The sequence below is a fragment of the Stenella coeruleoalba genome (assembly GCF_951394435.1).
Source record: "Stenella coeruleoalba genome assembly, chromosome: 9".
Classification (NCBI taxonomy): domain Eukaryota; kingdom Metazoa; phylum Chordata; class Mammalia; order Artiodactyla; family Delphinidae; genus Stenella; species Stenella coeruleoalba.
Genome location: NC_137155.1, coordinates 20033708 through 20059624, shown reverse-complemented (window position 1 = coordinate 20059624; position 25917 = coordinate 20033708). Strand labels below are relative to the sequence as shown.

The following is a 25917-nucleotide window of genomic DNA, read 5'->3' as shown; positions in this document are numbered from 1 at the left end:
AATCTTTCAAAAAAAATTTTAATACAGTTTTTAAAGGTGACTTTCCATTTACAGTCATTACAAACTATTGGCTATACTGCCCATGTTACACAGTACATCCTTGGGTCTATCTTATACCCAATAGTTTGTACCTCCTGCTTTCCCACCCCTATACTGCCCCTCCTCCCTCCCCACTGGTAATCACTAGTTTGTTCTCTATGTCTGTGAGTCTGCTTCTTTTTGTTATATTCACTATTTTGTTGTATTTTCTCGATTCCACATAAAAGTGATATCATTTAATATTTATCTTTCTCTGTCTGGCTTGTTTCACTTAGCATAATGCCCTCCAAGTCCATCTATGTTACTGCAAATGACAAAATTTCATTCTTTTTTATGGCTGAGTAGTATTCCATTGTATTTATATACCACGTCTTCTTTATCCATTCATCTGTTGATGGACACTTAGCTTGCTTCCATATCTTGGCAATTGTAAATAATGCCACCATGAACGTTGGGGTGCATGTATCTTGACAACTACATGCAAAAGAATGAAATTAGAACATTCTCTATCAAATGGATTAAAGACCTAAATGTAAGATTGGATACTATAAAACTTGTAGAGGAAAATATAGGCAGAACACTCTGACATAAATAGCAGCAATATTTTTTTGATTTTGTCTCCTAAAGTAGAGGAAATAAAAGCAAAAATAAACAAATGGGACCTAATTAAACTTAGGTTTTGCACAGCAAAGGAAACCATTGAGGGCTTCCCTGGTGGCGCAGTGGTTAAGAATCCACCTGCCAATGCAGGGGACACGGGTTCGAACCCCAGTCCGGGAAGATCCCACATGCCGCAGAGCAACTAGGCCCAGGCACCACAACTACTGAGCCTGCTCTCTAGAGCCCATGCTCCGCAACAAGAGAAGCCACCACAATGAGAAGCCCGTGCACTGCAATGAAGAGTAGACCCAGCTCGCCACAACTAGAGAAAGCCCATGTGCAGCAACGAAGACCCAACGCAGCCAAAAATAAATAAATAAAAATAAATACATTAAAAAAAAAAGAAACCATTGAAAAAAAAAAGACAACCTACTGAATGGGAGAAAATATTTGCAAATGATATGACCAGTAAAGGATTAATATCCAACATATATAAACAGCTCATACAACTCAACATCAACAGAACAAACTACCCAATCAAAAAATGGGGAGAAGGCTTGAATAGACATTTTTTCAAAGAGGAAATGCAAATGGCTGGCCAACAGGCACGTGAAAAGATGCTCAGCATCACTAATCATCTGGGAAATGCAAATCAAAACCAAATAAGATATCACCTCACACCTGTCAGAATGGCTATCATCCAAAAGAACAGAAACAACAAATGTTGGCGAGGGTGTGGAGAAAAGGGAACCCTTGTGCACTGTTGATGGGAATGTAAACTGGTGCAGCCACTGTGGAAAACAGTATGGAGATTTTTCAAAAAGCTAAAAATAGAACTATCATATGGCCCAGCAATTCCACTCCTGGGTATATATCTGAAAAAAACAAAAACACTCATTCTGAGGGAGTGATCTTAATTCTCCTTTACGCTCCTCCATCCCACTTCTCAGCATCCCCAGATCTGTAACCAGGGAAAGACGTGCCCTCTGGTCACTTATAAAGTCAAACTGGCAGAGAAGCCTTTATACAACTTTGCTAATTTATATCAGCAGAAAGCTGGGGGATATGCATAAAGACAGATTTTGAGGTTTTGCTTGACTAAAGAAGAAAAAACAGAATTTCATATGTGACCGAGTTCATTGATATAGGTATATTTACCAGAAATTCTGAATTCAATGGGCTAGTTTGGGCAGATGTGTTTGGTTCCAGTAGTTTGATTATTTAACACCTACCTAAAGCAGAAACTAACACACCATTGTAAAGAAATTATACTCCAATAAAGATGTTAAAAAAAAAAAAACAAACACCTACCTAGATTCAACAGCAGCTTGTATTAACTAAAGTTGAGAAACCAAAAATGTCTTGGAATTAAAAGATTTATGAAGACAGAAATGTTAGAGTGGAGTTTACTGTCATTCATTTAAAAGGTATTTATTGAGTGTATATGATGTGGTCTTCAAGGAAGACCAAAACAGACAAGACCCCTATACTCAGGGAGTTTACATTTAATCAGAAGAGATGAATAAATAAACAATATATGATAAATGCCATGAAAAATTAAGCAGGGTAAGGAGAGATAAGGAGTATCAGAGGAAAGGTGCTATTTTATACAGGTGGTCTGGGGAGACCTCTCTGTGGAGGTGACATTGGAACAGAGACTTGAAGATACAGGAGAACAAGCCAGGCAGATATCCGGGAGAAGTATGCTCCAGGCAAAGGGAGCATCAGGTGCAAAGGTGCTTGGCACGTTCTAGAGTCAGCAAGGAGGCTGGAAAAGCAGACAGTCGCGGGTGGGAGGGGTTTAGGAGATGAGGTCAGAGAGAGCTTGGGGAGTTGGGGTTACATAAGAAATGCAGGTGGGGCTGCCAGATCATCTAGACCTTGTGAGTCATGGTGAGGATTTTGCCTTTTACTCAGAGTAGGTAAGAGCCGTAAGAGTTTTGATTACAGAAGGTACATGATTTCATCCAGTTTTAAAAGCGGAGAATAGACTGTTGAGAGACAAGATTGAAGCATGAACACCAGTTTGATGGTATTTGCAAATAACCTTGGAGAGTGACGGTGGTTGCAGTGAACTGGATCTTTAAGATAAAGGGGTGGACAGTGGAAAGATTTAGAGTTATCGCAGAAAAGTACGGGATTTTAGCCTGAGCAACTTGAAGGACGGAGCCACTGTTGACTGAGATGGGGAAGAACTGCGCGGGGGAGCTGTCTGGAAAGTGTGTGGGCGGGCGGGTAAGGGGTGGGGACCCGCAGTTTGGAATCTTCTCAGTTCAAATATCTATAAGACATCCAAGTGGATGGCATTTGGATGTTAGTGTGATGTTCAGGGAAGACATCTAGGTCGCTAGAATATAGATGGTAATGAATCTGTGGGACTAGATGAAATAACCTAGTAAATAGGTGTACGTGGGGCAAACGCTTTCACAGAAGGGGTTGGAGATAGGGAGGAACCAGCACAGTCGTATCCCATCCACCCACCTTGTAAATGTGTCATTTGAGAAGTCCCAGGGTTGCTTCCTTATGAAGAGGGCAGAGATTTCTTCCTACTAGAACAGATACTTTCTCTGGATTATTTGAGATTTGGATGTGCTTTTCCTTGCTTCTGTCAGCCACACTATTTTGTTGGGTTACTAGATGTCTTAGAAGCCATTATGTTACTCTACTATGGATTTCTGCAAATCATTGCTTTTGACTTAAGCAGTCACTTCACAGTGAAGGGAGGAAGCGATGACATACTGAAGCCTCAGATAGTGCATCTTCTGGGAGACACCAGCTTGTGAGGGTGGAGGGTTGTCACGCAGGATACAGTGTGTGCATGTGCGTGTGTGTGTATGTGTGTACGTGTGCATATAGCAAAAGAAATATGAACTAGGCCATAGACCAAAAAAATTCTTTGTTAACAGTGTAATGCCCAAGTTTGAGGAATCATGTATGGACATTTTAAATCATTAGAGCACTAGTTTGCTATGATTATAAACCTTTAGTTACGCAGAGACTGGTTTTACTCCTTTTCTCTATTTTTAAGACATTAATGGTCTTAAAACTTGCTTCTTTCCAAACATTCTCCAATAGCTATCCAAATTAGAGGTAACCTAAGTCTTGTATTTCTAATAGCTTTCAAAGAGCTTACACTGGAATGGCTATCAATAAATATGACTCGGAATTTTCACTTATGTTGGGTCCAGCTGCAGGTAGAAATGAGAGTAGTTCTCTGCGTATGGGTAGGTTCCCCTTGTGGTGTGTTGATGCATGTACATGCACACACACACACACACACACACACACACACACGAATACCCCACATGTACATATATAATATACATTCATGCTTATATATGGTATTTGTAACACATCTGCTATAGCACACAAGGAAACCTGCCCATTGAAATAAAATAGACACGTAGCCCTTACATGTAGTCAAAAGTCAATACAACAAAAATCACACTTGGCCAATAGCTAACTTATTTTAAGCAATGTTGTATAAAATAGATTGTCATAAAATAGAACTTCAGGCGGTTTAATTCCCTATAACAAATTCTGTGCTGTTAGTGCACCTGTGGCCCAGGGGTAAACCAAAATTAAAACCATGATCTAGATAACTGGTGATCAGCGTCTTCCTAGGCTTCACACAGTAACTCAAAATGATCTTTATTATTTTTTTATTTTGATGTAATCCAACTTATCTATTTTCACTTTTGTGTCTTGTGGTTTTGGTGTCAAATCCTAGAAATCATTGCCAAACCCAACATCATGAAGCTTTTGTTTTTTGGGGTTTTTTTTGTGGCTGTGTGTGGGCTTTCTCTAGTTGAGGCGAGCGGGGGCTACTCTTCGTTGCGGTGCACAGGCTTCTCATCGCGGTGGCTTCTCTTGTTGCGGAGCACAGGCTCTAGGGCGCAGTCTTCAGTAGTTGTGGCTTGCGTGCTCTAGAGCGCAGGCTCACTCAGTAGTTGTGATGCACGGGCTTATTGCTCCTCAGCATGTGGAATCTTCCCGGACCAGGGCTCGAACTTGTGTCCGCTGCATTGGCAGGCGGATTCTTAACCACTGTACCACCAGGGAAGCCCGATCTTTATTATTTTATTAGCCATTTTCAGAATGAAATCTGCACTGTAATGCTTAGAATATATATTCTTCTTTTGAAAGCAAAAAATCACATTTTAAAATAGACAGATTTTTTTTTGTTTTAGCCCCTTAAAATAGCTATTACATTTATCTTTATTATCTTAATCCAATAAATATTTATCATTTGCCTACTATGTATATAGCATGGTGTGACATGCTTATTAAATTATTTTGAATAAGATCTTTTCCAAATAATAACTTTCTAAACTCTCAAAATATAAGTTTAATCTCTAGCATTCAAGATTTCCTCTGAGTGGGACTTCCCTGGTGGCGCAGTGGTTGGGAGTCTGCCTGCCAATGCAGCGGACACAAGTTCGAGCCCTGGTCCGGGAAGATCCCACATGCTGTGGAGCAACTAAGCCCGTGTGCCACAGCTGCTGAGCCTGTGCTCTAGAGCCCACGAGCTACAACTACTGAGCCCGCACATTGCAGCTACTGAAGCCCGCACGCCTAGAGCCTGTGCTCTGCAAAAGAGAAGCCACCGCAATGAGAAGCCTGTGCACCGCAACCAAGAGTAGCCCCTGCTCGCCTCAACTAGAGAAAGCCTGTGTGCAGCAACGAAGACCCAACGCAGCCAAAAATACATAAATAAATTAATTAATTTAAAAAAAGATTTTCTCTGAGTGATTAAGGATGACACTGTTTAAGATGAATTGCTTCTCTATTCCAAAAGCCCTCATACAAAAGTTCAGCATATTTGGAATCATATAGAATCTGAAAACTTGCTCACTTTCTATCTCTGGAAATTGGTTTTCTCATCTTCTACAAGAGGCAAGTAATTTGTGCTTATGTTGTGAAAGTTTATCAGAGAAGGGGCCACAAAACTATTTGCCTACATTTATTTCCCATTCAGTAATGAGTATCTAAGTTTTTTCAGTTAATCCAAGTAACCTGTTTTAATTTTTGTTCAGCGATTCTGCTTCTGAATACTCATAATGATAAGCAGCTGTCCCTTGCTGAGTGCCAACCATGTGCTGGACACTTTCCTAGGAGCATTTCCAATGATATCTCTGTTGCTGAGGATAGTGCCACAATAAGGAGGTAAAGACTTTACACCACTAAAGTCTTCCCTGAGGAAAACAAAGAAACAAACAATCTCTGTTATCTACAAACTCTGTATCATGTGTGGGCCATTATCCATTTTCAGCTTTCCTGGCTTTCTTGGTGTTTTTCTCATGAAATGGACTAATTTTCTCTGATAAATAACCTGTGGAAATTCCATGGTAAAGTACATACATTGTAAACCTCAGTATCACCCCTGCTCTGATTTTCTGTGTGAATCTACAAAGTGGAAGATGATTCCAATTAAATCTTAATTTAAGGTGAAACATCTCTTTTGTATCTTAACAAAAACAATTACATGATATTCTGTTGACGGAAGATTTTTTTTAAAAGAATTTATTTTCAAGGGTGTTAATGTCCCTACTTAACCTAGTGGTTAAAAATTATTTATTTTCTGTAGCTAAGTCAGAATTTATAACAATTCTGGCAGAAAAGGCAAGCAAGTTTCTGTTCTCTCCAAACACTGTTTTACTTCCATGGTTACATGGCAGGATTCACAAGGAAAACATTCCCCTTAACTACAAAGCATTTTGTAAGTTCTTTGGGAGCCAAAAGATTTCTCATGTAAACACCAAAGTTCTTATTTTCATTATATAAAATAATTCCTTAAAAATGCAAATATCATTTATAAATGAATGGTGCTGCCGATGGTGACTTTTAAAATTTCTATCCTATAACAAGTAAAATTTTTGTCTTTATCTGATCAAGCAAATGATTAAAAATCTAGAGCGGCTCATGGGTATATCATGGGTAGTTATGGAAGTTGAATGGTTACATAAGTTACGGTCTTTATGGTATGGTATTTATGGGGTTGGTGTTTAACAGGCTGAACCGCTATAGTAGAGGTTCTTGAACTGTGTCCCCAGCGACCCTAAGGTTCTGTAGACATATTTCATGAAGGTTAAAGGAAGTGGGATAGGGGGAGATGCCAGGAGAATGTATGCTGCATGAAGCATTGTTCACCTCAAATAGTTCTGCTTTTATATCTTGGATTTTGAGGCTTCATCTTCAATTTCACTTAAAAGATTTTGTTCTGTTTTCAAAAAATATTTGAAAATCACTGCCTCCCCATTGCATATCCCTTGCTCAGTCAGCAAAAATAAAACTGAAATAGATGTACAATGGCTCTAACTTGTTATGATATTTCTTTTTAGAATTTTATTTTATTTTATTAATTAAGTTATTTTTGGCCGCGTTGGGTCCTTGTTGGTGCGCGCAGGCTTTCTCTAGTTGCAGCGAGCGGGGGCTACTCTTCATTGCGGTGCGTGGGCTTCTCATTGCAGTGGCTCCTCTTGTTATGGAGAACGGGCTCTAGGCACGCGGGCTTTAGTAGTTGTGGCTTTAGTAGTTGCGGGCTTTAGTAGTTGTGGCAGTAGTTGTGGCTCATGGGCTCTAGAGCACAGGCTCAGTAGTTGTGGCACACGGGCTTAGTTGCTCCGTGGCATGTGGAATCTTCCTGGACCAGGGCTCAGACCCGTATTCCCTGCATTGGCAGGCGGATTCTTAACCACTGAGCCACCAGGGAAGTCCCAGATATTTCTAACTTTAAACATTTAAGTATCTGAGAATTTAGGTGGACTTGATGTGGAAAATGCATTCAGAAACTCAGAAGAAATTTCTCCTTTTTAAGTGTGTCTTATAAAGTAGTGATTCAGTAGTGTGATTCTTCTGGTGGAGGACGTTACTAATTACTATGTACATCTATTCCTTTGCAAGTGGCATGGCTACACATGTTACAGTGCACTAGATTTGGCAAGGAATATCAAGAAGAATAGCAAAGGCTTCGTGCTTTCAAAGTTCCTAAAGCTACTATAGATTAGCTTAAAAAACAGGGAAGAAATAATAAGTGGCATATGGTACAAGCACTATGCAGGGAAGTTACAGCAACAGAAGTGTTCCCATTTTGTCAAGGAAGTGGCATGCTTTAAGAAGGTGGGGTCTGAGCTGTCCTGGAAAAACTGCATAGAGTTCTGAAGCACTGAAGTGTGGAAAGCACTCCTAGGCTGTGTAGAGGATGAGCAAAAGCAGGTTGGAAAATCAGGAGCTAGTTAGGAAAACAATGATAGGTCTAATGTGGCTGGAGCATAAGGTATATATAGCAGAGAACAGTAAAAAAAAATTAAAGAGAAGAAAGAAATGGGTGATCAGATTGTAGAGGGATTTGACTATAAGTTCAAGCAAGTGATATTTAATCCTTATGTTAATGCAAGAAAAAAATCAAATCTAAGTGCCTACAATCTCCCCCTGCCACCTATTGATTGTTCAGTTCTGTGCCTGGACCTGAGGTGATGATGGGATACTGGGTGGGGAGGAAAACTGGAAGGAACTCTAAAGACTGTTTTATAAAATAATGAAATGGCCAAAGATATCAAGGAGAAGAGGGGTGTAGATAGAAAGGGGGAAAAACCTGCCTGGGGATGGGAAAAAATGTTTCCGGGGAAGTTTATAAAGAGGGGGTCAAGTTCGGTGTGTGTGGGAGAGGAATCTGCTTTGATGAGGAATTTTAGGAAGTTTTGCCGCATGATACGCTGTGGAACTCCCTCCTCTCTTCCTGAGGGAACCTTCAGTATAGTCACGTTGCTTTCCACAGCTTTCTGGAGGCAGATCTGTGTTTCCTTTGGCTGTGCTGAGAAGGGTTTTAGGGTGGAAGAGAGATGGCTCCCTTTTATGCAGTTCACAGACTATCTACACAGAGCATGGGGGTTTCCCCAGCGCCCCAGGGGGACTGGAGCTGTGGTGCTGGTGGTGACAGGAGATGTGAAGGGGAGAGAATGGGGAGCGACCTTCACCTCTGCATCCTTCACTTCTATATCCACCACATCCAACTCTGTTTTACATATTGTGCTGCTGTGTGTGATTTTTACTGGAAAAAAAGTGATAAAAGCAGTTTAAAAAGAGGATGAAAATCACGATGGTAGACAGTGAGGTACCCTTGAAGGTGAGAAATGTACTATTAGTGTAAAGTGAGGCTCAGAGAACTTACATGGCTTTCTGAAGTCTGTATGGCTAGTACATGCAGAGCAAGGACTACAACCCATTTTTACTGAACCACTCTTCCACTCCCCGCAACCTCCCACCAATCAGAGATTTTCTTTCCAAACCATTAGAGCCTGTCCATTCTTAGATGTAGTCTCTATAGACAGCAAAATTCCTGTCTTCTTAATCTGAGGTTGATGTCTGGTAATGCTTGTACCCCCTTAATTCATATCTCTGATGCCACCCAGGTATACTTGTTTGCCTACACCTAGGTATGCATGGGCTGGGAATATGTAAAGAACATTTGCCTCAGAAGATAATGGACTTGGCATGAGGTTCTAAGCTTCCCATCATCTCCTCTCCATTTCCCCTTATACCAACATACATGCCAGATAGAATAAAGGTTAAAATACGATGACTCAAACTATCAATGTACTAGGAGAAAACACAGGAAACAATTTATGTATCAGAGTGCCAAAGGTCTTCTTAAGTAGGACCTAAAATCGTGAAGTTGTAAAAGAAAAGATCAGTAAATTTAAGCACATAAAAAATAAACTGCCACATGGAGAAAAGCCACCTTAAGCAAACTCAAAAGAAATCCAAAATCCGAGAGAGAGTTTGCAATGCATATTATACACAAAGGCCTACTTTCTGTATGTATAAAGAGTTTCTATGAATCTCTAAGAAAAACTACACAATAAAAAAGAAAGGAAAAAAGGACGTGAACAAAATTTACGAAAAAAAGAAAGTACAAATAGGTCTCTACATTAACCATGCTTCCAGCTTCTGTAAGGTTGATGCTTTAGCATCTGCCCTACACGCCTATGCCAGATGCGCCTTGTTCAAAACCACCTGATAATATGCCTGAGTCACCTTGCCTCCTTCATTGTCCTCCTCGCCCACCTTGACAAGAGTCCTCCGCCTGGGAGGAGGACAACTTTCCAAACGGAAACCAACCAATCCAGAGTCCACACCCTTAGCCATCTCGTTTATTAGGTCCTCACACTCTGGTCAACTATACAACTGCCCTCATCATCCCAATGCCAGGTGCCAAACAACTAGGGACATCTCCAATGCCCCAGAGCCTGCTGAAATTACTCAAACTAGCCAATCCTAAGCTGCTTACTCTGCCTCATCCATTCCTTCCCAGGGAAACAACAATAAAGGCTCTTGCCCACTGTTCCGCCCTCTCCCTCTGCCTCCTGACCCACCTGGTGCTTCCCTCCATGACATGGCATGCCTCCTTCTTTTAGGAACTGTGAGTAATAGACTATCATTCCAGTGGCAATTGTCTCCTGACCTGTTGGCCTTCCTATACCTCACATTTTCTATTAATATACTATATTTTATTTATCTATCTATCTATTTATTTATTGACTGAACCCCGAGGCTTGCGGGATCTCAGTTCCCCGACCAGGGATTGAACCCGGGCCACAGCAGTGAAAGCACCAGATCCTAACCACTAGACCACCAGGGACTCCCAATACACTATATTTTAAAACAATCTTAAACATATGAAAAGATGCTCCACTCCACTCATTTTAACGTAAGTGTAAATAAAGACTATGATGAGATAACCTTCTCCCCCAACAGAGTGACAAAAGTTGAAAAGTCAGACAGAGCACAGTAAAGAGACATTTATTGTTGAGGGGAACATAAATTATTACAACCTTTATGGAGAGCACCTTAGCAGTAAAAATGTCTTTTTAAATACTCATGATCTGGCAATTCCACTTCAAAAGTATTGAAAGTAGGATCTCAAAGAGATACTTGTACACTATGTTCATAGCAGCATTATTTATAATAGCCAAGAGGTGGGAGCAACCCAAGTGTCCACTGACAGCTAAACGGATAAACAAAATGTGGTATGTACATACAATGGAATATTATTGTCTTAAAAAGGAGGGAAATCCTGTCACATGGTACAACATGGATGCATCTTGAAGACATTATGCTAAGTAAAATAAGCCAGTCACAAAAGACGATGTATTGTAAACTATGAGGTATCTAAGAGTAGTCAGATTCATAGAAACAAAGTAGAATGTGGTGGCCAGGAGCTGGGAGGAGGGGGAAATGAGAAGGTGTTTAATCGATAGAGAGTTTCAGTTTTGTGAGATGAAAAATTCTGGAAATTGGGTGCAGAACAAGGTGAATATACTTAGCACTACTGAACCGTACATTTAAAAATGGTCAAGGGGCTTCCCTGGTAGCGCAGTGGTTGAGAGTCCGCCTGCTGATGCAGGGGATGCGGGTTCGTGCCCCGGTCTGGGAGGATCACACATGCCGCGGAGCGGCTGGGCCCGTGAGCCATGGCCGCTGAGCCTGCGCGTCTGAAGCCTGTGCTCTGCAACGGGAGAGGCCACAGCAGTGAGAGGCCCGCATACGGCTAAAAAAAAAAAAAAAAGGTCAAGACGGTATATTCTATGTTATGTCTATTTTTCCACAATTAAAAAAAATTTTTTAAACAAACCCATTGATCCAGCAATCCCACTATTAGGAATTTGTCCTTTCTTTAAATTTTTAAAATTCTTTTAGTTCAGGGGCTGTCTTCTTTACTTTAATATTCCACATTGTACTGGTACAGTTCTTTTTTTGAGGGTTTTCAGTAAACATTTATTGGAGGTAAATTCTACTGACTTAAAATATGCTCATTTTTTAAAATAAGAAGGTGTACTAGTGTTAATATTTGGAACTGGGTAATTTTCTAAAATAATGCCAATATTTAAGATTTTTTATAGAAAATAGTTACACATTTGATTAAATCTAAGACATCATTGAATATATGACACACCATTATTTTATGTTCTATGGAGATAGGAAAAAAATGCTGTCAAATTATGACAAAATGCTTTTTTATCACTTGAATTTTTATTTTACACTCATTGAGTTTTTAAATTAATTTTTATTGGAGTATAGTTGCTTTACAATGTTGTGTTAGTTTCTCCTGTACAGCAAAGTGTATCAGCTATATGTTTACATATATCCCCTCTTTTTTGGGATAGGAATATGTCCTTTTAATATAATTATTTCACTGTGAAATGAGGCACGCCTAAGGTTACTGACTCTATCATTGTCTGTAAGAGCAGAAGATCAGAAATAATCCAAATATCTTATAATAGGGATTTGATTAAAGTATGCTCCACCGTGCATTGAAATACCATGGAAACATTAAAAAGAACATAACAGTTGCATGTATATGTGAAAAAAGCAAGTACGTATATTATACTACCACTTGCTTGTTTGTGCATAGACTTCTGCAAGGCTATATAGGAGACTGTTAATGATGGTTGCCTCTGGGGAAGGGGACAGTGGACTGGGGGATGGGGTGACAGGCTGACTTACTTTTCACTGTGTACAATTCTGCACCTTTGAATTTTGTACTCCTATTTTGTTCCTACATAGGAACCTTCACGTTGTGAACTTTCAAAGATGCGAACGTGCATTCACATGTCCAGTCACATAAGTTAGTTCACACGTCTGGTGTATATTGTCACAGGCATGCATCCTCTACAAGTGGTTGTGCTTTTGTGTACTTTACTGTACAGTACTGTATTGAGTACAGTAGTACAGTATCTTTATTTCAAGCCCAGGATGTCCAGAAGCAAGCGTAAAAGCAGCGGTATATAGCCAATTGTGTTAGTTGGGTACCTAGGCAAACTTTGTTGGACTTACAAACAAATTGGACTTACGAAGTCGCTCTTGGTACAGAACTCATTTGAATGTAGAGGACTTACTGTACTGCATATTTTATGTATTAGAAAATAGTTAAAAAGAAAAAAATACTAACCTCATGGCTGAAAAAACTTTAATCCCTGGCTCTCTGATATTCTATTCTTTAACTTCCTAGTCTGGCTTGTATCTTACTACTTGACCACTGAGACCCTGATCTTGTTTGCCTAGTGAAGACTGTAAGGACTGCTTTGTTTCAGCAGACTTTTCTGGTGTTCACTCCTGCTGACTCATTTACTGCTGTTACCTGTAGATGCAGTTGCTGAATAGCCAAATTCCCAACCCTACTCCCCTCTGCTTTATTTCCCCAAAATCTCCCCAACAGATAAGAGTACCATCTCCCCATCCACCTACATAACATAGATTTTAATCAAAAAAGCATTATTTATTTTAATCCTTAAGCTTCCATCTTCAGTGACTAATCTATTCAAATAGTTCTTGGGTTACTAAAGGTACTTTGTTTCTCAAGATGCACATTCTCTACTGAGAACCACAAGCTATCAAAAGCCGACTTACTTTCTCTCTCAAGAACTTTCTTTCTCAGAGGAAAAAACAGTACCATTAAGTATTTCTCCTAATCCTTATTTTAGAAAGCAACATCTGTTCACAGTGACTATGAAAAAAAACCAAACAGCATCCGAGTTTAGAGTATTATTTTAAATATTTATATCAACTTGTTACAATAGTAGCTAAAAAAAAACAGTGAAAAAAAAAGAGGTAATTAAAACTTTATTAAGTATATAATTAAAATAAACACACGAGCATGCACGCACACACAACCTAGGTTCTCATTATGTCAATAAAGGAATCAAAAAAAGGAAGGGGAAATCAAGAAGCATTAACCACACAGATGAAGGAACACATGCGGCCGAGGGTAGAGCTGCTCCCTGCTGCATTTGCCTCTGGTCCCAAGCCCGGAGTCTGACGTGTGGTGGATGCTCAGGAAGGATTTTCAGAACGAGTAGGAGATAAGCTCAGAGACAGGAGGCAGAAGAACCGCCAAGTCCTCTCTATCCCCAATTTTCAACACTCTCTGACTCCCATTTAACACTGGTCATGTGTTCAGATAGCAGAGTTTTTTGCGACAACACCCCCAGATTCCTGGCCAGAATCATCTTGCAGGTGCCAAGGGTGAGGATATCCTAACATGGGGCCTTCTTTTCTCTTATCCTGAGTTCTTGTACAGTGTACGATTTTTACTGATTGAATTTAGAGGTGCTAATCTACTTTGCAAAGTGGAATATGGCTTCTATGCCTGTAATCCTGATATAAATATATATCCTGATATAAATATATATCCTGAAAAAAATCTCCAATTTTTGTAAATAGATAAGAGCCATGTCAATACACCAAACGTTTAAGTGTATGCCAGGCATGACCCACGGTCTTCTTCCACATGGAAAGATTTTAAAATTTCCACCTTACTGTCAAAGTAAAAAAATAAAATAAGACCCTTTATGGGAAAAATGGAACCTATCTGTATTGTTTAATAAATTATCAGTCTGTTTAAAGTTTCTTGACAGCCAAACAAAATCTTGAAGAATTATTCTTGTGAGCCTGCCTCAGTGTCTGAAGGAAAACATGCCAACAATAACAAGACTTGTGGAAATATTTTAAAAAGAAATTTAGCAGTTTTTAAATGCCTATTCTCTAAGTACAGCTATTAGTGAGGTGTGATAACTAAGAAAGGATAGGGAAACTGAAGAGAAATATTTAAATAGAGAGTTAAAATATTTATCTTTATTTTTTCTTTTAATATACAGTTTACTTAAAAAGTCAATTTGTAAAACCCTAAAATAGCAGTGTTTAAATGTGTGAATGTCAAGTGAAGAATGTCAGGTGAAATGTGTGTCAGGCTAGGAGACAGGAGACTGGGTTCCAGGCCTGGCTCTGCATCTGCCTAGCTGTGCAAACCAGGGCAAGTCTCAATCTTTCAGAACCTTTAAGATGGAAATAATGATATCTCAAACTTCCTTATGAAATCATTATGAAAATTAAATTATATACTTGAAACTACCTTGACTCCTCGAGGATGGGAATCTTACACTTTCATCTTTGTAACCAGTTACTTGATTAATTAATTCATGTATGAAAGAAATAGAAAACATTTTCAATCTTTGAAAAACATTTTAAATTTCATTACAGATTATTTCAAGAAACTCATCAGTAACTCTATAGAAGATCCAATCTTGAAAATGAAGGAAGCTTTAGTAGCATCAGAAAATCACTAGGTTTTCAGAAATTAATTTAAAATTTTTATTAAAAATTCCAAAAATATATTTAATCTGTTACCAGCCTTAAGAGATCAAAATTAATAAAAAATAAGAAAGTGTCGTTTGAACATGTGAATATCCCCCCCCAAAAAAGAGATAATATTAAAGGTAGGGAATTAGGTAAACAATGGCAACATCTTTTCATAAATATGCAGTGGTAGACTATGCTGTTAAATACACATAAGAAGCAATTTGCATTCCTTTCAGAAAAGCAGTCTGAATACCAAGAACCTGCTATGTCTATATCTTCAGCCCAGGGACTTCCCTGGTAAGCCTGAGATTCACATATTGGACACTCCCCTCAGACCATTGCTTATTCTGAATTCTCTGTCACTTATAGTACCATAATCCAGCCACTTTCCTAAATCAGAAATCCAAACATCAGTTTAGACTTTTTCCTCTCCCTCACCCCGTCCCCATCCATTCAGACACTAAAGCCAGCATTTTATACTTCCTTACTATCTCTCCTATATGTATTCTATCCTTTCTTCCATGGCCATTGCTTGGTTCAGTCTCTCTTCACATCTTCTCTTGATCACTGAAATGGTATTCCAGTTGGTGATATGGTGGGAATGGAAAACAGAAGAATTTAATAGATATTTAAGAGAGAAAATAAACTGACAGCATACAGGAGGAGAATTAGGTTTGGGAGGAGAGTAATAAATTTAATTCTGAGCATGTTTAGTTGGAGGTAACTTGGGGGTCATCCAGGTGAAGACATTCCAAGTATATGCATGTATAGGTGTGGGCAAAGCTTAAGATAAGAAAAGTAGGTTCATAGTGGACCCCACAGATATGGACAAAATATCCCCTCTCATATCCTACTGCCTCTGAAAAGCTTTTTTCCAGATCATCTCAACCCACGGTGATTGTTCCTTCCATTCAGTTCTAATTACAATTTTGGCACCTCCAGGCTCTCAACGATCCATTGCCTTTTGTTGATATTTAACATGTCAAGTTTCTTATTTCCCAAATTAAGCTTCTAAAGAACAGTACCCTTTTATATGCTTTATGCCTGTGAATGTCCATGCGTCTAGCACTGTGCAGCACACAGGACGTGCTCAAAACAAAGGAGGAGCTGAAAGGATAAATTTGAGTAAATTTCAGTCACTTTAATAATAATGGTAATAAACATCTCCTAGCACAGAGCCTGGCACATAATGGGTGCTGAATTAGTATCTGTTAAACGGATTAAGACTTAATGTCTCCCACTGCTCTTCAAAAACTTCTTGCTATCTCAGTTCTTTTCCCATTGGACGTGAAACTAAAACTTGAACACAAATATATTGATTACACATTTTTAAGGAGTCCAGAAGTTGATAGTTTTATATAGAAGCTGTTTCAGTGAAAAGGTCACATGTCAACAAGCCTAATCCATCTTCATCTACACACCCACAATGCTTGCATACCCCACACTCTACTTTCAACAGAATTTCGTATTCTGTACAGAGTCACACTTTTACTTCCTTAGTGTTTCCCTCCAGTGTTCACACTGTCCCTTGTGCCTCCCAAATGTTCCTGTGCTACCTTTTCTCTACCCCTGGGTTAAGTCAGGTCAAAGACTTAACAATGACTGGCACAAAAATTATTTTCAGGAAATGAAGACAAGGGAGGAGCTGACGCATTCTGGTGAAAATTAAAAGAGCCAAAAGTCTTAGGCAAGATAATTTCATGTTTTGATTTTGGCTCTTGGCATTAAGACAAGGATGACTTTATGGCGTCCACGTTTTGGAAAAGTTCAACATCTGACACACTGACATTTGACAACCAAGGTCACCCTTAGAAATCAGAGCTACTTTACATAACCATGTACAGTTTAAAAGTAGAAATCCTGACTTAGGGAATACCATGAAAGCTATAACTTACATTAAGCCTGAATGTGCAACAGACATGAGCTTTGAACAAAGAGACATATGCTATTTGTTAAAAGAATGATTTTTAAATACTAAATATTTACTGCTTGTCTCTGTGCAAGGTCTTGAGCCAGGTGCTGTGTAGGATATACATAAAATCACACATGACCCTTGCCATGGTATTAGATGAAAACAGTTACATATTGCCCATCAGAGTGTATATCTTGGTATAATCTTTTTGGAAAGCCATTTGAAGGTATCAACTAAAGCTGAATATAAACCTAAACTATGACACAGGAACCCCACTCCTAGGTAAACACCCAAGATAAATGAATTCATAAGTATAAGGCATGCACAAGAATGATCATGGCACCTTATTCATAATCATCCAAACAGGAAACAACCCAAATCTCTAAATCAAATAGAATGGACAAGAAAATTATGATATATTTACACAAAAGAACACTATATAGCAATTTTTAAATATTGAACTAAGGCACACATGGTACTATGAATAAATTTCACAGATTCAGTGTTTACCAAAAGGAGCCAGACACAATGGAAAACATACTGTATGATTCCATTCATATGATTTTTGAAAAGAGGCAAAACTAATACATAGTGATAAGTCAGAATAGGTCTGACTTTGGTGGGAGAAATGACTGGGAAGAGTCTCAAGGGACACCACTGGGTTGCAGGAAATATATTTTCATCTGAGTGGGAATATGGCAGGAATGAAGAAGAGATAAATTCAAGAAATACTTAATGGAGATATTTTACCCTCAAACTGGTAAAGAGAATGCAGGAGGAGAATTAGGATTGGGAGAATGATGAATTTAGTTCTGAACACGTTGTTTACTGGCATATGTAAAAAAAAAACTGCTGGACCCTGAGTATTTGCGAGGTTTACTGTGTATATGTTATACCTTAGCAAAAAAAATTTTTAATAAAAGTTTTCAACGGGACAAGAAAAGTCTGTGGAGTGCCAGCCCTCATAATTAGGCAGCAATGGAAGAGTTGGGGAGCAGGTGTCCAGAATTAACCCACACAGTCCATTGATGTGACTTAGTTCCCAAGCCCCACTTTGAACATTAATCCCAAAGTGTGAATTTAACACAGTGTAGTTCATACCCTGTTAAGTCTTATTGTTTAATGTGATCATATCAGTGAGAAATTAAATTTTCTATGCAAAATATTATATGATGAGAAGATATTCAATAAATATCTGTTAATGATCTTGTATCGAGTGAAAGGTACAGCCTACAAATGCTGTAAGAGTAGACAGGTTGGAGAAAACACTGTGAACTGACTGCACAGGCACAGTTTTTTGAAGGAGGTGGGAACTGAGCCAGATTCTAAGAGGTTAGGAATAGATGCAGGGGTTTCAAAGTGTGGCCTATACAAGTGTTTGATCTGATTTTTTCAGTTGGAGTAGCACAGTCTTTCAAGAGGCAACGTAAGTAGGAAGATTGTGGACAGCCACAACCTTGTATCATGCTTTGTGAATGTGTGCCAGTTTCCTAGCCATCTGAATATGGGAGAGTCCATGCTAAGGGGTGTAACATAAGCAGAAGATCATGAAGACCTAAGTAAATTATTAGATTACAAAAATAGTTTGGGCCCAAATCGCAGAGTGCCATAAATACTGAACATGTTCTGTAGGCAATATTAGATGACAGCATGACATCCATGTTTTACAACTCAATAGTGCTGGACCAACTGTGTGACTACCATTAACAACAATAAATGCTATAAGCAGCATCTTGTTCTTTCAGTGTGATGCCAAGCACCTGGGCCTTTGGAAGTGGATTTCTGACAGCTTTCTTTCAGAACTCTTGCTATTCTGCAGATTCAGCTTCTGTTTAGGCAACTGAAGGAGGATAGCTTTTATATAGTACGTTAAAAAAATTCTAAGACTCGCGAATCTTAGAGGAATGTTAAAAGAGTTAGAATAAAAAGCTATAGATGCCAATAGGAACAATCTCAGGGGTGTTTATTATGGAAACAAAGTTGTTTGAAGCCAATAATTCATTCTGCAAGATTTTGCTGGCTAAAGGAAGAATTCTCTGGCAGTAAAATTACTGGTGTAATTACTACTCAAAATGGGAGGACCATTCTTTCACCGTATAATCTAAGTTATCTAGTTTATTAGGGGCTGGTCATATTCAATGATTAATAGCTATAATTTGTGCATACGTTGAGTATTGAGAGATTCTTGAAATATTTAATGAATTGTTACATTGACGATCAATATGCAAGAGAAGTTGTCCTAAGTTCTCCTTTGACTTTACAAGTCAAATCTTCCATGTTTCTTTATCTGTGGCTTAAAAAATTTGACTATAATTTTTATTGTTAGCATAACCTTTGGTAGAAATAAACTGTACCTTTATTTGATATAATTATTAAAGGTAGTGGTATAAAAGTAGAAATACTATTGCAAAGCTGGATATATGATGGATTTTAACAGAAATAGAGAATGCTGATCATTTGAAAATATTAATACTAGAGATATGAGCTCATCGTTCTAAATATATCAAGATACGTATAAAAATAGATATAAATTTGTGTGGATAAATATATTTATGCACCTATTTCCCAGCTCTGAGAGTGCTGAGAAGTAATGACAGACCAATAGCAATGAACACGGCCAGCACTGAGATCTTAGTTTTCAAATATCATTCTCCACTAAAATAGGAATCAAGGATCCTTTGAGAAATGGCTGATCCTAGAGTTGGAGCAAAGAAAATGCAAGATGAATCTGGAACATATTCTATGACAGAAAGTTAAAAGGTACACAAAGAATCATAGGAGCATGTCAAAAGTAAGCCTTCCTGAAAGGGTGTACACTGGCCAAATCTGGGACAACTGAAGCATCAGAATGAATAATGGCAATAATGGATTATAGCTCACTGAGTAGAATAAGAACTCATGAGTCCACCCTGATGGATGGATGGATGGATGGATAGACAGAAAGAAAAGAAGAGAAAGTTCTACCTTATAGTAGGAAGACAACTAATAAATGTAGAAAAAATGATGGAATGAGAAAATTGCCATTTGGCAACCATTGTAATCATAATTAATTTGGGCAAGAATCATCAAGAGATGTAAAACTAGTAGGTGAAAATTTTAGAAGGAATAGGATACTCAAATAGCCTCAGAGTATCTCCTCGTAGGTGCTTATCAATTTCAAGAAGAAAAGTAATAACTTTATAGGAGAGAAAGCTAGAAGTCACCACCTTAACCAAGTGATCAATGCTGAAAACATGAGTAATGGGACAAACTGACATCATGTGTCCCGGACATGAGGTTTATATGTATATATAAAACAAAAGCTCAGGCTTCCCTGGTGGCGCAGTGGTTGAGAGTCTGCCTGCCGGTGCAGGGGACACGGGTTCGTGCCCCAGTCTGGGAAGATCCCACATGCCGTAGAGCGGCTGGGCCCGTGAGCCATGGCCGCTGAGCCTGCGCATCCGGAGCCTGTGCTCCGCAACGGGAGAGGCCCGCGTACCGCAAAAAAAAAAAAAAAAAAAAAAAGCTCAACAATAGTTGTAGCAATTGTTTAAAATATTTACACCAAGAAAATATTTGGGCGAGGATTTAGTATTGCTTCTTGGTTTTAAGTAAAATCTGATTTTGCCCAAAGACTTTTTTAAGCTTATTTTTATTATGACTATCAAGTTTCTTAGATGTTTTATTCAGTTATATTCACATAAGGTTAAGAGTCCAGAATTCAAATGTCCCCTAAATCATTTTCTAAAGTACAGCTCTCAAGCGTGACAGATTGCATGTGTGGTCAGTTACTGTTAAAGAAAAACTCTCCTCATATATGGGTATTTCCTAAATGTTCCTCATTTTTTAAAAAGTCAGACAAAAATCTAACAAAAATCAGATTCCCCTTTTTGCTTCTCTGCTAATAGGAAACAGCATGTTTCTGTGCTGTACTGCAGTAACTACATTTGGTTAGGTAAATGTATATTCTCTCTATCATTATATGACAAGATATTTTATCTTCATTTTATGGATGTAAATGTAATGTATCCAGTAATGAAAGAAATCATTTACCAACATACAGAATATACTTAAGTGGCTGCATATATGCAAATATTTATTATGCCTTAAAAGTATCAGAACCTACACTGCTGCATTAGTCCAGGAGTATACCATAGGCTTTTGGAAGAGAATGTAGGGGCTGTTTTATTTTAAAGTGCTTCAAACAGTACATATTGCCTACAGGTTACAAATAATAAATTATTTTTATAATGATATTAACTTCATCTGAATTTTTAAGTGGATAGTGAGACAAGTCTTACTGTAGTAATATATAAATATATATGTACCTCATGCAGACAAATGAAAGCTGGAGTTGTAGATATATCAACGAATCGCTCATCTCGGATGTTAATCGTGGGTGCTACAGCATAAATGGGGTCTTCTTGATCCTTTTCACCTTTCTCCTCTTCCTCTTCTTGTTCTGTGTCTGTGGTACTGTCTTCCATTTTTCACAATTCTAAAATAAAATCATTCCATATTCAGCTATTTAGGGATGTCTTCAGTTATGGTAAAATTAATGGAAAATAATAAAAGCAAGCAAAGCAACTAGAGTAATCTATTCAATGAAATTATAGGTCAGAAAAGTTAGCTACAGTCACATTATTATAAAAGACTGCTTTTTTGTAAAGATACTCTCCAATGATGCATTCAAAGCAATAATTCTAATTTTAAAGAGACTATTACTGTATTAATTGGAAAAAATTATGTAACTAGAATATAAGCTCCATGAAGGCAGAAAAGAAACCTAATTTTGTTTATGGAGCATTGTAGTAGGCGCTCAATTACTATTCATGGATTGGGTTAATAAAAAGAAGCTTCATCCTTAAAATATAACGCAAAGTTAATTCAAATTAATTTGGGAAACATAAAAACCAACACCCTGTGGTGCCACATACTGCCTGAGGCATGCATCTGCACACTAGGCTGCCAGGCTAATTGCTCCATACCCACACTGCCTGCTACCCGCGCAGCTCATGCCTATAGGCTTGTGTGCATTGCCAACTGGCCTGTCTGTGCTGCTCATGTGTGTGCTCAGTTGTCCCATCAGACTTCACTTCCAAAGCATAAGCTCAAAAATAAAATTACTAAGGATTTCAAGATGGTGACACCAGAGCATTAAGCCAAGTGCAGGCCCTTCCGAGAGTGGATCCCTTTTTCTTTTTTTTTGGCAGCACCATGAGGCATGTGGGATCTTAGTTCCCTGACCAGGGATCGAACCCAGGCCCCTTATTGGGAGGACAGAGTCTTAACCACTGAACTGCCAGGGAAGTCCTGAGTGGGTCCTTTTTTGACTGCACAGGTCACACACCTTTGATGCCAGCCCTGTGTATTGGCCATCGGTTTGCTCATGTAGTCAAGTGGACCCAGAGTAGCTTCTAAAAGGACCCCTGTCTTGGCTGGCAAGGTCTCTACTGGCTCATTTTGGTGGCATTGGGATGGTTACCCTTCTAACAGAGAACTGGTAAGAGGTCTCCATTGCATAAGAGAATGCCAATGTAATCTCTTTTGATCTCTGATATATGTGAATCTGCACACAACAGAAGAGCGTACTTACTTTCTTCTCTTGCTGGAGAGGATAACTCCAACTGTCATAAATTTTTTTTTTGCTTAAAATTTTTTTTTAAATTTATTATACAATTTTTAAAGGTTACTTTCTATTTACAGTTATTACAAAACATTGGCTATATTCCCTGTGCTGTATAATACATCCTTGAGCCTATCTTACACCCAATAATTTGTACCTCCCCACTGGTAACCACTAGTTTGTTCTCTATATCTGTGAGTCTGCTTCTTTTATGTTTATTCACTAGTTTGTTATATTTTTTAGAGTCCACATATAAGTGATATCATACAGTATTTATCTTTCTCTGTTTGACTTATTCACTTAGCATAATGCCCTCCAAGTCCATCCATGTTGCCGCAAATAGCAAAATTTCTTTCTTTTTTATGGCTGAGTAGTATCCCATGTGTGTATACATACAACATCTTCTTTATCCATTCATCTGTTGGTGGACACTTAGGTTGTTTCCATATCTTGGCAATTGTAAATAGTGCTCCTATGAACAGTGGTGCACATGTATCTTTTTGAATTAGAGTTTTTGGCTTTTTGGGGATATATACACGTGGAATTGCCTGGTCATATGGTAGTTCTATTTTTAGTTTTTTGAGGAACCTCCATACTGTTGTCCACAATGGCTGCACCAATTTACACTCCCATCAAGAGTATATAAGGGTTCCCTTTTCTCAACATCCTTGCCAACATTTGTTACTTGTGGTCTTTTTGATGATAGCCATTCTGACAGATGAGGTGATAACTCATTGTGGTTTAGATTTGCATTTTCCTGATGATTAGTGATGTTGAGCATCTTTTTATGTGCCTGTTGGCTGGCCATCTGCATTTCCTCTTTGGAAAAATGTCTATTCATGTCTTCTGCCCATTTTTTTGATTGGGTTGTTTGTTTTTTGATGTTCAGTTGTATGAGCTGTTTATATTTGTTCGATCTCAATCCCTTATTGGTCATATAATTTGCAAATATTTTCTCACATTCAGTAGGTTGTCTTTTCATTTTGTTGATGGTTTCCTTTGCTGTGCAAAAGCTTTTAAGTTTAATTAGCTCCCATTTGTTTATTTTTGCTTTTATTTCCTTTACTTTTGGAGAGGGACCCAAAAATATACTGCTATTTATGTCCAAGAGTGTTCTGCCTATGTACTTTTAAGGCTTTGTTGAACACGTATCACCTCTCATATCTATTTTATCAGATTAGCTACTCTTTGATGATAGGGATCCCCATTCTTTTAATATGGAAAATATGTTCTGAGATATGAATCCAGAAGTGCTGGTAGGCTCTTATTCCTGAATTTATTAAAGTGGCCACAGGCACATCATTGATTCATTATGTTTCTTTTCTCCTCTCTAAAATGGGTGTAACTAATTTTTCTGTTTCATAAAAAATATATGCATATTAGATGTGATAATGCATCTGGACTTCTAGCTTCCACTCTGCTATCTCCAGTTTTCTGCCAAAGCCATAAATTACACTTGCACTTGTCTTCCTCCTCTGCTACAAAAACACTTCATAGGTGGCAGCGTGTACTCCTATCAGGAGGCACCGCATGTCAGATCGTCTTTCTTTATATGAGATTAATAGTCATTGATTTTGTTTGGACTTCCCCTCCTTTAACATACATGTTTTTAATGCCATAAAGCAGTCTTTTAATAGAACCTATTATTGTTAAGGCACCACAACACTTTACATTGGGCAAATAATCACAATTTCTTGTTTAAATCTTCAGGGAGTTGAAAATGGTTTGGTGATATATCTAGATTTATTTGTGTTAATAATCTAAAACGTGTGTCCAATCCATGGATGAAAGATGTTAAGGGCTTTTCCAGGAAAATAGTTTCTTCAGAACATTAGATCATATCTGTCATTTTCAGCTTTTTCTTTAAGAAATATTTCAAACGTAACCATAGAAACTTCGACAAATATCAATTCGTGAGTAATTTTGTTTTATCTAAACCCTTTCACTTCCCCTCTCCACTCTCCATATTATTTTGAAGCAAAACCTAGACATCTAGACTGAATAATATATCCTGAAGAATTTCATAATAATATATAGAGATAGTTCTCATTCCATTTCACAGCTCCATAGCACCCCATTGCATAGATGTGCCACAAACTGTTCAAATAATCCCCTGTTTATAAATATATGGAATGTTTCCAGTTTTCTGCTATTACAGTTTTGCAAAGTACAGTACATCTATTTATTTTAAAGTAGATAGATTGGGAGTTTGGGATTGACATGTACACACTGCTATATTTAAAATAAAAAAATGCCTTTCCACAGGAAAAAATATATATATTTTAAAGGCTCTTGGAATCTTTATAATCAAGATGGCATTAACTTGAAAGCTGAAGTTCAGGCAATCTTCTCAAAGCATGGCATCTTTAAATATGGTACAGTTTACCTAGGCAACAAAAGAAGGTGCTATGCTGAATTTGCACAAATTCCTCAGTCTGCTGAAGTTTTCGATCTCTGTTATCTGGAAAACATTCTAAATATTTTAAGGCAGGTAAAACATTTTGCATAGGGAAGCAACTAAAAGACACTATAACAGAATTCTGATAGACATTATCAGAAAAACTTTAACCCTTAGGAAAGAAGGAAGAGTAAGAAAGTAAGAAAACACAATAGAGGCAAATGCAAAAGTCTCATGCGAATTAAAATCTAAAACACTAATTAATCTAATTAAATACAGGGACAAAAGGACTTTAAGTAGATACCAAAGTTTAACAGACAAAAAAAATATTCAAGGGACTTCCCTGGTGGTGCAGTGGTTAAGAATCCGCCTGCCATTGCAGGGAACACGGGTTTGAGCCCTGCTCCGGGAGGATCCCACATGCCGCAGAGCAACCAAGCCCGTGCTCCACAACTACTGAGCCTGCACTCTAGAGCCCGCGAGCCACAACTAGTGAGCCTGCGTGCCACAACTAATGAAGCCCGCATGCCTAGAGCCCATGCCCCGCAACAAGAGAAGGCACGGCAATAAGAAGCCCGCGCGCCGCAACGAAGAGTAGCCCCCGCTCACCACAACTAGAGAAAGCCCGTGCGGAGCAATGAAGACCCAACACAGCCAAAAATAAATTAAAAAAAAAAAAACTCTTAAAAAAAATATTCAAGGATCAGTTAATATAGGATTGCAGAGCCCATTATACTAATATTATCATGTGGCAGGCAATATAATTGAAACCTGTAAATAAAACAACGGAATAAAATATATTTGCAGGGCACAGTGATATAAACGAGAATAATTATAAAACATCTAAATTCCTGGTGAAAGAAGAACTATATAGCTATCCAGTATAGTGATTCTGGAGACATATATCTCCATAATACTTAAATCAATTAAGCAAATATTTATTGAGTCGTTTTATGAAGACCAAGAGTCTACAAAGATGCAAGCAATTTACAAACTAAAGAGGAAGCAAGGCAGGGAAATAACTAGCTCTATGTCATACAAGGTAAGGTAAAATAAACCTAAATAAAAAGGAGTGTTTTTAGGAAAGTAGATAAGGCTCAAAAAGCAGCTTGTATCCTGGAATTTAGATTTTAATCTATATGTATGGGGAACCATTACATTTTCTGCAGAGAGGACTTATCTGAGTTTGTAAAGATGTTGGTAGCAGTGAGAAGAATGGTTTGCAAA

General features: G+C 38.2%; 1 protein-coding gene across 1 annotated transcript in view; it reads right to left on the bottom strand.

Annotated features, from left to right (window-relative positions):
* Positions 1–21153, bottom strand: part of CCDC146 (coiled-coil domain containing 146) — a gene marked incomplete at its 5' end in the record, with an annotated part of 109846 nt that extends 88693 nt beyond the window's left edge. The window contains one exon of the mRNA XM_079931709.1: positions 20995–21153. Within this exon, the coding sequence (XP_079787835.1) occupies positions 20995–21153 (159 nt within the window). The remainder of the gene's footprint in view (positions 1–20994) is intronic.
* Positions 21154–25917: the final 4764 nt, after the last annotated feature.